Source organism: Lipophrys pholis, assembly GCF_963383615.2.
Source record: "Lipophrys pholis genome assembly, chromosome: 9".
Taxonomy (NCBI): domain Eukaryota; kingdom Metazoa; phylum Chordata; class Actinopteri; order Blenniiformes; family Blenniidae; genus Lipophrys; species Lipophrys pholis.
Window position 1 is genome coordinate 15,123,663 of NC_137639.1, and position 13,981 is coordinate 15,137,643.

Consider the following 13,981-nt stretch of genomic DNA (forward strand, 5'->3'; position numbering starts at 1 on the left):
AATAAACGACCAACAAAAGTAGTTCTCTGTAATAACAGTAAGTCATATGGTTCAATGTTTCTGTTGGTTATGTTCTGTTTGATGCCACTACAAAGAAGTGATGACAAGTATCAACACGATGCTCAATCTTCACAACTGAACGTCTTTACTTAATTCAAGTGTACAATTACTATGACTCACTTGTGCCTCTCAAACTAATCCAGAGTGGTTTGGTAGTTCACCACATTCAGCTTGTTTAAATGTAGGTTAACTGTCAACCTGATCTGACATAGTAAGCCGGGTCATGGCCTTTCTGTTTGAAGTTCACATGTTGTCTCTGTACCTGCAAAAGCTCCACAACCACAACCCGCCCATATTATGTAATTAGTTACTCTTGATCGTGGCAGATGTGCATCAGTGTGTTCTTATGATTGCGCTGTAAATGGACTGATGGCCTATGAGCGATAAAACTTGACCTTTGCTTACCGTCAGCTAGAACACGCTCCAGCTCCTGTAAAGCCACCCAAAGCAAAACAAGTGTACAAAATGGCTGGACTAGTCTTGACTATCAGTTATTGGTGTCTCTAATCAATCATTTCAATGTCACCGTAATAATTTGAAAATCAGGAGTGAAAAAGAAGCAATTTAAAGCTAATCTGTTTATTGGTGGAGTGAGTATTTTAGCTCATTGAACAACATCTACTGCATTCACATCAACGGGCAATACAGTGTTTCCTCCTCGTCAATTCAGCAGAGAATTCTCAGACTGTACATGAAAATATAGGGGATATTTTTGAGATTTGCAAAATGTAGAAGTCACATTACAGTATGTACACAAACCACAGGTGTCAGATAAAGCCATGTTTGTAAATGTAAGGGAAATAAAACAGAAAAAAGACCAAAAGCAATATTTTGGAGTTGAATAATTTCTACCGCTCAAATAAAAATGAAAGAGGAAACACTGACAGGTCTCCAGATTTACCCTGATGCTTTTTAACTTAAACTGGAACAAATCATCAATCACAGTCGCTGTTTCGGACTAAATAAATGTCCCCTGTTCACTTCATGTTGGCCACAAAGTCCTCTCCCTTCTTGATGGAACCCTTCAGCTCTCCAATGGCATCAGCAACCAGCTTCTCCTCGAAGGCGGTCAGCTTGCCCAGCCCCAGGTTCTTCTCAATGCCGTTCTTGCCCAGGAGGAGAGGTGTGGAGAAGTACTTGCACTCTGTCTCCTCAGACCTGACAAAGGCGCACTCCACCACTCCCTCCTTTCCATTGATGGCGTCCAGCACGGAGAAGGTGAAACGGGCGCCAGCATAAGCCATGGACAGGGTGGCAGATCCGGCTCCAGCCTTGGCCTTCACCACCTCAGTGCCGGCCTCCTGGATCCTCCCGGTCAGAGCGGACAGCTGGTCAGCAGGGAACTCCACTTTGGGTGTGCACTGGGAAATGAGGGGGATGATGGTCTTTCCAGCGTGACCTCCAATGACCGGCACGTTGACGCGAGCTGGGTCGAGACCTTTAAGCTCTGCCACGAAGGTGTTCGCTCTGACGATGTCCAAGGTTGTGACACCGAACACTTTGTTGGGGTTGTAGACGCCGTGCTTCTTCATGATCTCTGAAGTAATGGGGATGGTGGAGTTGACTGGGTTGGCGATAATGCAGATTATGGCCTCGGGGCAGTTGCGGGCGCAGGCGTCGGCCAAGGTGGCGACGATGGTGGCGTTGGTGTTGAAGAGGTCGTCGCGGGTCATACCGGGTTTCCTGGGCACACCGGCGGGGATGACCACGACCTCGCAGCCCTGCAGAGCCGCGTCGAGCTGGTCGGGTCCCATGAAGCCGGTCACATGGGCCCTTGTCTCGATATGGCTGAGGTCCGCCGCCACACCGGGCGTGTGGGCGATATCGTACAGGGAGAGGTTACTCACCAGGGGGCTGTTCTTAAGCAGCAGAGACAGCGGCTGGCCTATGCCGCCTGAAGCCCCGAGCACTGCCACCTTGGCGTGGTTCTGCGAGGAGGTGGACAGGCTCCTTGCGAGGCTGACGGTGGGTCTGACGGCGCGGGAAAACATGTTCTCTGCGGTTCTGTTTTCTGTTGTTTTGGTTGAAATAAGGAAACCTGGCGAGCCCCTCTACTCTGTGACACCAACGTCCTCTACTAGCCACGAGCGAACAGGAAGACGCCTCCACGCGCATGCGTGTAAGAGAGAGAGAGGTCGTGCCATTTTACGTCAGCTTGCGTCACCACGCACAGTTACGTATTCGCCTTTATCCTCTGCCTCTCTTTCGGAGGAAAACAAAGCCAGTTAACGCTGGAAGTCGCTAAATTAGCATCGTGCATAAATGCTGTCATACGAATTGTGACAGTGAACCAGATCCAGCGGTACGGTACGTATACAGCCTCCGTACCGTTTGTTTCGTGGAGAAACGTTTTTCACGACTGTTTATGTCGCCACGGCGAAAATAAGCTAGCGCCGTCAGACGAGCTGCGTCTATTTGCTGGAGTCGGAGCGCTTCCCACGGAATAGCCAGCGTCCGCTCACCACAACAGGTTCTCTTTGTTTTTCGGGATTCTGTTTATTACATTTATTCCTTCAGCGGCCGAATGGTTGGACTCATGTTTGTGTTCGTGGGAGCAACAACAAATGCCTCGCTTTGAGGCGGATGTTGTGCGTCTCAGCGTCTGCTTCACAAGTTGTTTTGGACCGTTCGCCGTGGATGTGACTCCGGTGATAGCTGCCTCTGCTGGAGGGCAGCTGGCTCCAGTCAGAGCAAACTTGTAACAGCTGACTCGGTTAACTGATTGTGGCACTATCGTGAACAGAGCAGCCCTTTGTTTACCAGCAAAGCAACCTCTTATGTTTCAGTCACAACTAAGTGAATTTACGTAAATAATCTGCGTTCACTCGAGACTTCCAGGTCATTAGGGATGTTTACGTCAGGAATGACCTTTCATAATATCGCTAAAGTTGCACATAATCAGCACGGCTGCCAGCAACAGCATCCCTCACATTCTCCACATTGTTTGTGTTTTGTATTACTGTCCTCTGCTGCAGCAACTATGAAGAGTTCCCTATTGTGAGACCATAAAGTCTTATCTTATATTATCTTTATACATTGCTACCATTGTTATGATTGGTTGACGTTACATTTTCACAATCTACTTGTTTTCTTGATGCAGTGGGGCGATTGAAGATCCAACAGCTCTCCTAATGATTCATCACCACTGAAGCTACTTTGAGTAAGCATGAAATACCATGTTTGCTTTGTGTGACGGTAAAGGGGACATTTATCTACCAACCCCCTCATTAGATGCACGTGTTCATGATGTGATCCACGACAACAGCTTTACTGTATCTGCTCTCATGAATATGTTGTATAATTTTTCTTTATGTATTTGCTTGGGGTGGGCAACACAACAACAAAATGCAGTAATGTTCAATAGCACTTCTATTGAGGAGTAGTTCTAAGCCATAAGATCTTGAGCAACACAAAGCTTTTTCACGTTTTAAAAAGGTAAACATTTTAAAAATTGTACTGGATCACATCGGAATGTTCAATGAAACACTGGGCAAGTGTAATCTATTTACACAAGTAACTTTAATAATATGCAAACCAGTAAAATACATAATAATACAAATAAGTGTGTTATTGATTTTTTTCTTTTCTTGTCAATTGTCCCCTTTCTTTTCCAGTTCTTCAGGATGGCTAGTTGTGGAGAAGTAGACCACTCTGTGAACTCCCTTCCATCCAGTAAGAAAGGCGGCAATAGTGGTGGTGGAAGTGGGAACAGCGCAGAATCCTCCTGCTCCGGCTCCAGCAACTCCTCCCCGGCCTTGTCTGTACCAGAGTGTGCCATCTGCCTGCAGAGCTGTGTCCACCCAGTCCAGTTGCCGTGCCATCACGTCTTCTGTTTCCTGTGTGTGAAGGGAGCGTCCTGGCAGAGCAAACGGTGTGCTCTGTGCAGACAGGAGGTGCCGGATGACTTCCTGGAAAGGCCCACGCTACTCTCACCGGAGGAGCTGAAAGCGTCGGCAGGCGGTCGCGGCGGGGCAACGAGTGATCACGCCTGGTATTACGAGGGCCGTAATGGTTGGTGGCAATATGATGAGCGAACCAGCCGTGAGCTGGAGGACGCTTTCTCAAAGGGCAAGAAAACGGCTGAGATGCTGATTGCTGGTTTTTTGTATGTAGCTGATTTAGAGAACATGGTGCAGTATAGGCGCAATGAGCACGGTCGTAGACGAAAGATGAAAAGGGACGTTTTGGATATTCCCAAGAAGGGAGTGGCAGGACTGCGTTTGGACGCTGAGGGTGTGACTGGGGCAAGTCGAGAAAACTCTGCTGATGGTGCTGATACTACAGTAGCAGGTATCCAGCAACAGGTTACAGGTATCTCTTCTACTGTGACAGCCCCTTTAGTTACTTCCAGGCCTCACACATCCCTTGGGGGTCAGCCCGGCCCCAGCACGAGCCCGGCTCTCGAGGATGCCCTCTCCCAGCTGCAAATCAGCCCCAGGCCCACACCTTCTCATGAGCGCTCTGAGACTGGAGAAGGCGAGGAAGAAGATGACGAGGAGGAGGCCTCACCCTCCAGGTCCTCCGACCCTCACACCTCCGTGGACGAGTCTGGATCTGGAGACTGGAGTGATGACGAGGAAGAGGAGGACGAAGAAGAGGAAAGGGGCGATGGGGAGCGTGTGGAACCCCTGGCAGACAGGCCACAAAGACTGAATCCAGAGGACAGAGCCGCTCCTCCTCGTGCAGCGTCCACCTCTCCCTCCTCTTCTTCCAGTAGCAGTGGAAGGTCCAGAATGCCCGATGGCCAGTGTACAGTGACTGAAGTGTGAAGTGATCTTTAATTTGTCATCACTAAATGGCTCTGTTCTGTTCCATTAATTAATTCCTCACTTTATGCTGGTGTTCACTAAGTCACAGACTGGATGTGGGTGTGTTGCTTGGTCGGAGGAGGCATCAAGCACTACGCATTCAATAACAAACAAAGCCATGTTTTCTTCTTTGTTGGTGCCTCGATGGTTCATCACAGTCAGTGTGGATCATTACAATCCACTCGGCAGGTATACAGGTTGATACACTGGAAGTGACGGTTCTCAGATTGAAAGTGGAGGCACAGATCAGCAAACGGTGTTGTTGTGAGCCAAGAAGTCTTATATTATCTTATTCAGCGCTGCATGTGAAAGATGTTTAACACACTCACGGTGGTGTTCAGGTGTATCAAGTCCTTTCATTTGAAGTATTTTATGTTCAACGGTAGAATTGAGTCGACACCCTGCTTCTGCCAACCCCAGCTGCTTGTATTGTTTACATTTCTTCAGTGACACCCAGAGGGCTTCTGGGAGTCCCAGACCAGCTTGATGTGTAGTGAATGAAAGTATAATGAGGATTTTACTCCTGGAAATGGAACTGAGCCATTATCATGAACGACCACTTTCTTATCATCACTTTAACTCTCCCAGCTAACTTAGCACGCAGAACAGGGCTCATTCAAGCTTAAGTCATCCAAGAACTCTGACAGAGAATTTAATCTTGAATACATGTCTCCCTACTCCCAACGTACCTAGATAATTTCCTGGATTACACAGCCTTTCCCTTTTTAAAAATGTTATTGTTAAACACTAACTCTTGGGAAGAGTAGAGTTGATTCTGGTTTGAAGAAATCCAAGTCATTTGAAATCAGGAAAGGTAATGGAAGCCGTTCATGACATTCTCACACTGTGTGGATCTTTAAATCTCAAGCTTGATATTTAACATAGTTTTTATTCAGGATGTCACAAGGCTTCAGGTTTTCTGCAGTTTTTGCAAATTCTAAATGACTTCTAGCCCCTTCCTAAATAAATGTGCACATATCAGATTGTTTTAACGTTCCCCAGCTTTAAATAATTTGGCTTTTTAATGTGAAATCTGTGTTTTCATCTTGAAAGCTGTCGAGTCCGCTCTGGCCTCATTAATATTCTTGTAGTCCCTCTAAAGTATTTTCAATTGGTGTGTTCCTAAAGTTTCGTGAATTGTACGTGTTTGAAGAGAGAGCTATCGAAGTGATGCTGGCTGGCAGGTCTGGAGAATTGATGTTCAGTTTAACTAAATGTTTTTTACTTTGTTTTTGTGCATTTCATATGGGTCCTCTTACAATTTCTGAAGGAGTAAGAGATGCCATCGCTGTTGGCTCGCCTGTGGAAATCTTAAGTTGTTGTTTTTTATATTTCTTACACGCTAATATCATCAGCTGTTTTAGATTTTCCAACCTGAATGAAGTTTGTGTAACTTTTTTTTTGCCTGGAAAGTTTTTGTTATGGTTTATAATTTAGGAATAAACGGTCATTTCATCATCCTAAATTGATATTTGTGTGCTTGTCTCAATCTCTGGGTGATTTTTGGCTTTTTATTTTTTACTCTGATAGTAAGTTTGTTTGGTTTTAGTTGTTGTTTTTTTTTGCTATTCCAAGCAGAACTTGAAGTGCAGCCATTTTCCTTCCCTTCCGTCACCTTGAAGATGTTTGGTATTCTGACCACAACAGGTACGGACACTCCAGCTGAGTTTCTATCCAGGAAACATAACCCCTGAAAGTGAACAAGGCCCTGGCAGCCTCTAGGGACCTGAACTGCTTCCCCTCATCTCTCTCTGCGCACTTATGTTTTTGTAATGTCCAAATTACTGGCGAGATGTGATTAATAGTGCAGCAAGAACACAAATTACTGTCAAGATTTCTCATTTCAAAATTTCAGTATATGCATTTTGAGGGTCTGATGCTTACGTGTCCTTCCAGGTTCTCAATGGAGCATTGAGAGCTATTAAGCAGAGTACCAAAGATCAGTCAGACAATCCTTTTATGGTTAAAAAAAAAAATCTCTTCAGTACAATAAAAACCAGCTGAGGTGATGATCAAGGTTACAATGACATCATGAGCACTGAGGGATTAACTGACAGAGGAAGGACATGCAGCAGTGTTTCTGTAATTCCTGCAATCAGCTGCTAAAACCTGCACATTACACATCATCATTGTCTAATCTACAGATCAACGTTGGTCTTGAATTATCTGCTTATTACCATAATCACACAATCATGGGACCAGAAAGAGAGACTTCTCATGTGTAGACAGGAAATTCAAATGGATATTCAACCAAAATGTGATGGGACCAAACAGGAAACTCATTGTATTTTAGTCAATTAAAAAAAAAAAAAACATTATTCATTGGATAAATGTAAATATTAGTCCTCATTTACAGGGTGCGTGTACACGTCAGCAAACAAGACTTCAGTTTAAGTTACACTGCAGATCAGATGCTGTCTGGTTTGTTGAGAAAACTAATGTCCAGGAAAAAAAAAACATTGATCACCTAAACGTAGACGGTGTGTCCCAATGACCTTTCTCTTTCAAAGGTGCTGCAGCAGTTCCCTGATCACAGCAAAACATTTCAGTGCACACTTGCTGACCCGAGGAGCTCTTAAGAGTAAAAGAGGCACTAAAACCAGGTTATTTGTGTTTGGGGCTTTTGGCCAGAGCCTGCAGGTTAGCGGGACCTCCCCACACGGTCCCAAACACGTCCTTTTCAGTCCTCAGAGCTTCTGACAGAGGAAGCTCTCTCCCTGATATCACAACCTTCTTCACAGCCTGGATCACTGGGGCAGGTCCTCTGGTGTAGCGACTGAGCCAGTTTTCAGCTTGCTGTAGGCGTGTTTCTGAACCTGCTGCTGCCTTATTGGCCTCCAGGACTTCGTCTGCCAGTCCGATGTGCAGCCCGAGTTCAGAGTCCACTTTTAAAGCGCCTCCCAGCAGCTTCAACGCTGCCTGGCTTCCTACGATGCGAACAAGTCGTGAGGCGCCGCCCCAACCTGGGACCAAGCCCATATGTTTCTGAACAAACTGGATGACACTGTCTGATGCCATCAATCTGTGAGACAAGACAACATTAACACATTAACGATGAAGTAAAAAAAAAAAAAAGATTTTAAAATCACTATATTGAAAGCACTACCTGAAATCACAGGCAGTGGTGAGCTCTGCACCTCCTCCCAGTGCCCTCCCCTCCACTAGGGCAACAGAGAGAAGAGGCAGCCTGCACCGAGAAAATAATCTGTCAGCAGGCTGTGGTGAGGATTATGTAACATTTAGACTCCTTCATGTCGAGTCTGGAAGTCAAAAACGTTTACCTTAGCAGCCTTGTGAGAGCACCCTGCATGAACATGCACATTTTCATCCCATCCTATAAAGAATGAGAAGCACTGTGAAAAAATCAACACATGAAAAAGAGACAAAGACAAGCAAGAAGAGCGGGAGGCCTGTAGGCTGTCTGTCTGTGGTTCACAGTAAAGAATTCATAATGTGTGATACCTCTGGGTTCGACATTGCCCGGACAGCATTGAGGTCTGATCCCGAGCAGAAAGTTGCGGCAGCACCCTGAACAATGAGTCCTTTGCCATCCGTCCAGTTCTCCAGCTCAGTCACCTTGTCGTCCAGATCCACCATCATGCTGCCTGGGAGGAATGTAATGTTCATGTTGAAGTGGGATTGATAATGCAACATTAAGCGTTCATCTGAAAAAGTGTGGCAGCTGAAAACACGCAGCATTAAATAAACAGTGACCTTACCAGTGAGAGCGTTCATGCGAGAGGGGTTGTTGATGGTCAGCACAGCGATACCAGAGTCCTGTCTCAGCAGATCTATGGATCCTCCAGGAAAGGCCTGCAGCTTCTCCCGGATCTCCTCCTTATTGACGCCATGAACACTGGAGTAGACGGAGCCACTGCTCTTTCTCTGCAGCAGCCTGGGAGCATCACAGTTTATACAGAACATGAATGCCAAGTCTGACATGATGGAATACCTTTTCTGAATGTTGTAGGTTATTAATGTAAGTATTAACAGTTAAAGTTGATTATTTTTACTACACAGTAGTAAATGAGAGCACCAGCATCCATCCATCCATTTTCTATGCTGCTTTATCCTGTTCAGGGTCATGGGGTAATGAAACCAATTCCAGCAAACTACAGGTGAAGGAAAGGTACACCATGGAAACATCATCAGTCTATCAAACACACAATCAAACATTCTCACTTGGACAATTTTGAGTCGCCGATTAACCTCAAACGCATGTTTTTACACTGTGGGAGGAAACAGGAGTATCCTGAGAACATCTTCACAGGCACTGGGAGAACATGCAAATGCTAAACAGAAAGTGACTGCATTTAAAAAGATGTGGGCTCTGAAGCCATGAAACATTAAAATGAGTCTGTGGGATTTAGTGAACATACATAACAGGCTTACACTTGTAGTAAGAGGTCATGGGGTGCATGTCTTACAGAATGTCTTAAAGGTTTAAGTAGTGCTCACAACACTGATTGCAACTGCCTTTATAGTTGTACTATGAATAAACATCGTCCATAACTGCTTAATGGATCAGTTGCTCAAGAGTGGAAATTAATTTCCACATATAGGATGAATATGAATGCTTAATATACCCTGTTACTGAAGAACGCCTCGTACCAAGCTAGACAAACAAAAATTGTACGGCATAAAGATTTTCAGCCTTTGATTCAGGATCAGATTTCAGATTTCACCTTGAAGGACTTTGACTTTGTAGTTTGAGTAGTTTGTAGACTTGTTGTTCCTTTATTTATGACTTCATTACCTTCAATAACATATTGATAAACAATTATATTACCGGAGCCAGGATCCACAGCAGTTGCTGCTCTTCAGAAGCTGCTGCCTCAGTGTACACAGGACCATCCTGCTGCAAGGAAATAGAAAGGAAGAAAAAAATTACTTATTTTACTTCGATTTGAAGCTTTAACCAAAGACATGAGAGATAAGAATATTTAATTCAATTCAATTCAATTCAATTTTATTTGTAAAGCGCTAAATCACATCAACAAACATCTCAAAGCGCTCTTACAATGATAGAGTACAACAGGACCCAACTAAACCCTTCCAAAGCAAGCAGGTGTAACAAGCAACAGTGGCCAGGAAAAACTCCCTCGCATGGAGAGAAGTTCAAGAACTCCCTCTTCAGGAAGAAACCGTGGGGCGGACCCTAGACTCTGGAAGGACGGCCATCCGCCTTGACCGGTTGGGGGGAGAAGTACATGGGATAGGACAGGGAGAGAGAGGAAAGAAGAGGGAGAGAGAGAGTGGCAGACAGGCCAGATAAGTACAAATACTAAGAAAAGTCTATGATGAGCGTTGGTCTGATGATGAGCCAATCTCAGTCTGGAGTTTAAGGGCCGTGCCGTTGCGGTGGGGTCCCGGTGCTGTGGTGGGGTTGGGTAGTAGGACCGTCGTAACTCCACTCTGTGAGTCTTGGGTCTGATCCCCTGGATCCTGCTCTCCTCCTGTCAGGGATAAAAAAAAAAAAAAAAAACTGCGGCAGTGTCTGGTGGCTCCAGTAATGTTGTTACACAGAGAGAAAGAAAGAAAGACAAGAAACAGAACCTCCAAATGTAGAGTTCCTCCCTTTAACGGGAGAGAAAAAATCCCCTCAGCAGAGGAAGTTAGCGGAAGTTATGTTTTGAGCAGTGTGGATGAGGGGAGTTACTGTCTCCTCAATAGGCCCACTATTATGATGCATATTATGGATTTTTTTTTTTTTTATTAATATGGGGTTTGATGTTCTGAAGACAACTTGGGAATTAAACAATGTGTTCTTTTAACAAACGGTGTGAAAACTGAAGAACTACACATTGTTAGAACAACGAAGAATATAAAATGTGTTGGGTTTTCTTCTTCATTGGAGTCATATTAAAAACTTGTGGCTTTCTAAAAGCAACTGGATATGCCACCACAGGAGCATTTAACAATGTCTGACTCCTTTGAAAAGAGCCATTAAACTAATTATAGATTAATGCGCACAAACTAAAGGAAGCTGATATTTTAGATCAGGGTTTCTCGCCACACCACGTCACCGTACTGTTATATTCTTGTATTGGAAGTCAGGTTATGACAAAAAGCATTTATACATCCTTCAATCGTCATCTTGCATGTGAGTTGCAATCCAACAAACATCCATAATAAACAACCTTTTAGTTATATTTTGTTATTAACTTTAATATTACGCTGCGATGATTGTAAAAATAGACTTGAAAACAGTAAAAACACAGGAGCCCACCTTGATAAATGACAGCTGACTGTTGTGTCACCCTGAAATACGTCCCTCTAGAAACAAAAACCACAAAGGAAGTAGAGGGTAGTGTAGTTTCTTACTTCATCCACGGGGAGGAGGTATAGTTTCTTCAAACTGATCTGTCATTTGAACGACATCTCCCAACAAATATCCATAAACTGCACTAGTCTGGGTCTTTTAAATATCGCATTACAAACAATAACTTGTTTTGTTATGACATTGTATGTTATGGCATTACTGCGCAACACAGAAACATCTGCTCTTTGTCTGTCAAAACTCTGTAAACACTGCTGAGGAACTGGCTCTGCAGACATCTCCTTGTTCAGTAGTATTGACAGAGAGACGTAAAACAACACTCAAGCAATATGTTGCAATGTTGACACTGGCGGCTGGTCACACCGTTATCAGGACCTCTTGTCAGCTCAAGGTTTTCACATTGTGTTTCGAACAGCACCAGGTCTGGATTTGTGGAGTTATTTGAAAGAAGCATAAACTTCTTAAAATAACCACAGCATTTATGATATGATTATTTTTATTTTCTCCACTGCTGATGACATGATGACAATATACTATATAGTGGCAATAGGATGGGGAGATTGAGGCTTTGTTCGAGGAACTGTCCACTTCAACTCTTTGAAGAAATGTGTCATTTTATACCGAGAGGTCCCACCTCTCTTAGTGCCTGTAAAAAGTGTGAAATGCTCTGGGCTCATACTACTGTGCAAACACAGACAACCTCAAACTGCTGCTTGACCTGCTGACGAACAACATAATTCAACACTTTTTCTTTAGAATATTATTGCTGCTTCAAGACAAAATATCAGTTTAAATAATGAATAGTAAATATTTGTATGCCATTACTATCATATACAGGAAACAGCTGCTCAGATGTGAAGATGAGAGAGAAATTAATACTTTAAAGTAGTGAAACATGTTGGCATGAACAAACAAGAATGAGACAATGATTAAAATACCGAATGACTGTGCGGGAAAAAGAGGGAGGACGTTGAGATGCTTTCTGTGCTCTGCTCAGATCTGTGGCTACTGAGAGCATAGATCCTTCACCTCTGTTTACACATCCTCTGTAAAAATAACCGAGGAGCCAAACACAGTCATGTTTGTTGAATCAAAGACTTAAACCAAATGTCCACCACCCACAAAAGTGAATATCCCTGCTGTAACATCTGTGATTTAACACTTTGAAAACACAACGCTTCACAACTGCATCCAAAGGAATTCTGCATGCTAAATGCTAAATGCACATCATGGAAGTCGGTACAAGTTGCTTTTTCCCTTGTTAAGACCTGTGCAAACGTTCTTCCATGACAAGCTGTGGGAACATAAAAGGTCATTAGCAGGAATACACCACAGTGTATCCGGGACTGCAAGAGGCAGCTCTGTTGAAAAGCCCTCACCTCTCCAGTCTATTTAAAAGTGGGGAAGGAATTCAGAAAGGTTGGTGGGACTCATCCCGGGCGGTCACTCAAGACACGGTGACTCTCTTTTTTTCTTTTCTGTACAGTACAGCGCAGTCAGCAAGAAAGTAGCCTGTCCATAAATAAAATTCTGTGAACACTATACCTGGACAACGCGGCGGTTCTGTGGAATTTGCGTGTGTGGAGGTCTTAAAGTGAAATATAAATCACTGCAGGTGATGTGTGTAATGAGCGTGACTAGTAAAACAACAAGATTTTTACTGGTTAACTTATTTGTCTTCACTAATTACTCTAGTTTTCATTTGTGTATTTACTAATACAGAAAAGTAATTTACAGGTAAATAGTTGTATCCACATGATTAAAAATATGTCAAAAAGCTTACTAGTTTTTACTAGTCTGACACTCAACATATGGTAAGGCTGGTTTGAAACTTGACAAAAGTTTGAGCAAAGTGTCATTACTGTGTGAGAATGAGTGGCCAGTGGGAGATTTCTCCAGAGGCAATATGCAGAAACATTATGTTTGACAAAACCTGCTAATGACACTTAGAAACAATATCAAAGATATGAAATAAATACTCCAACTGCTTGCCATAAACCTGTCCTTCATATACCTACAGTTGAAAACATTGTCTCTTTTCGTTTGTTCCGCTTGGTGCTTTTAGCCGGTTTTATCAGCCATCCAGATATGGAAAGCCGCAGACTGATAATGGAAGGTCGAATTACAACCTGGCTAATGGGAGAAAGAGAGAGACTCTCATTTCTCTATATGCAAGCTGACCTGCTGTGGCGTAAAAATCGGTGAGTGTTTCAGCATATGAGTGCGTGTGTACTGTATAGGACCTCCAAACTGATGCACCACTGTGCAGATCGATATGCAGCTGTCTGGAGCGCCACAGGAAGTCAGGGAATGTACTGCAGTCAGCGATCCTCTGTACCAACACACCAAGATATGACAGCTACACACACACACACACGCACACAGATCCAATAGGTGCCAGTCAGGATCTATTTCAGAACAAGGAAAATGGCAGATTGGCAGATGCCAGAAGCCCCCAGGGGTTTGGAGGTTTCCTGTGAGGAGTGCAGGCAGGTCAGCGGGGCTGGAAGGCAGAGAGCCAGGAGACACCGGAGGGCAAGTGTTTTTTTTAGTGGAGGAAGCAAAGAGGATGTGGCTGTTCAGAATGCCAATGAAACCACTCGGAGACAAAACACAGCCATCCACTGTGATGTCTACAATACATTTGAAACCAGCCCTAAGCCGTGAATACCAACAGCAGTATTCACTCAAATCATGTTCTTAGCAAGTCACAAAACTCCGAGAAGAGAGAGTAATGAAAACTTAATATCTGGTGGCACATGAGGGGAATGGTTTTGCAAAGGCATTTCTGATTGAGGAAAGATGGCCAAGAACTTTCTTGTAAACTAGTTAG

At 44.0% G+C, this 13,981-nt stretch overlaps 3 protein-coding genes across 8 annotated transcripts; 1 reads left to right on the plus strand and 2 right to left on the minus strand.

Annotated features, from left to right (window-relative positions):
• Window positions 1-19: 19 nt before the first annotated feature.
• mdh2 (malate dehydrogenase 2, NAD (mitochondrial)) lies at window positions 20-2,175 on the minus strand. Its single transcript, XM_080471556.1, has one exon. It carries the CDS (start codon window positions 2,049-2,051, stop codon window positions 1,038-1,040), a length of 1,014 nt encoding a protein of 337 aa, XP_080327682.1. The 5' UTR covers window positions 2,052-2,175; the 3' UTR covers window positions 20-1,037.
• A 50-nt stretch (window positions 2,176-2,225) lies between these two features.
• On the plus strand, window positions 2,226-6,336 carry LOC308114566 (E3 ubiquitin-protein ligase rnf146-like). Of its 2 annotated transcripts, none has more exons than XM_080471557.1 (3): window positions 2,226-2,367; window positions 3,161-3,220; window positions 3,675-6,336. In XM_080471557.1, the coding sequence occupies exon 3, from the start codon at window positions 3,684-3,686 to the stop codon at window positions 4,827-4,829; it is 1,146 nt and encodes a 381-aa protein (XP_080327683.1). In that variant the 5' UTR covers window positions 2,226-2,367; window positions 3,161-3,220; window positions 3,675-3,683; the 3' UTR covers window positions 4,830-6,336. The 2 variants fall into 2 exon arrangements, with proteins under 2 accessions (XP_080327683.1, XP_080327684.1); XM_080471558.1 differs by having other exon boundaries at window positions 2,257-2,530.
• A 471-nt stretch (window positions 6,337-6,807) lies between these two features.
• Window positions 6,808-11,142, minus strand: echdc1 (enoyl CoA hydratase domain containing 1). 5 transcript variants are annotated; one of them, XM_080471561.1, is made up of 9 exons: window positions 11,098-11,136; window positions 10,223-10,324; window positions 9,889-10,053; window positions 9,658-9,726; window positions 8,588-8,763; window positions 8,331-8,473; window positions 8,150-8,202; window positions 7,975-8,055; window positions 6,808-7,890 (listed from the first exon to the last, which is right to left on the minus strand). In XM_080471561.1, exons 4-9 carry the CDS (start codon window positions 9,720-9,722, stop codon window positions 7,473-7,475), a joined length of 936 nt encoding a protein of 311 aa, XP_080327687.1. In that variant the 5' UTR covers window positions 9,723-9,726; window positions 9,889-10,053; window positions 10,223-10,324; window positions 11,098-11,136; the 3' UTR covers window positions 6,808-7,472. The 5 variants fall into 5 exon arrangements, with proteins under 5 accessions (XP_080327687.1, XP_080327689.1, XP_080327688.1 ...); XM_080471563.1 differs by lacking the exon at window positions 9,889-10,053 and having other exon boundaries at window positions 10,154-10,324; window positions 11,098-11,142; XM_080471562.1 differs by lacking the exon at window positions 9,889-10,053 and having other exon boundaries at window positions 11,098-11,132.
• Between the last annotated feature and the right edge of the window lie 2,839 nt (window positions 11,143-13,981).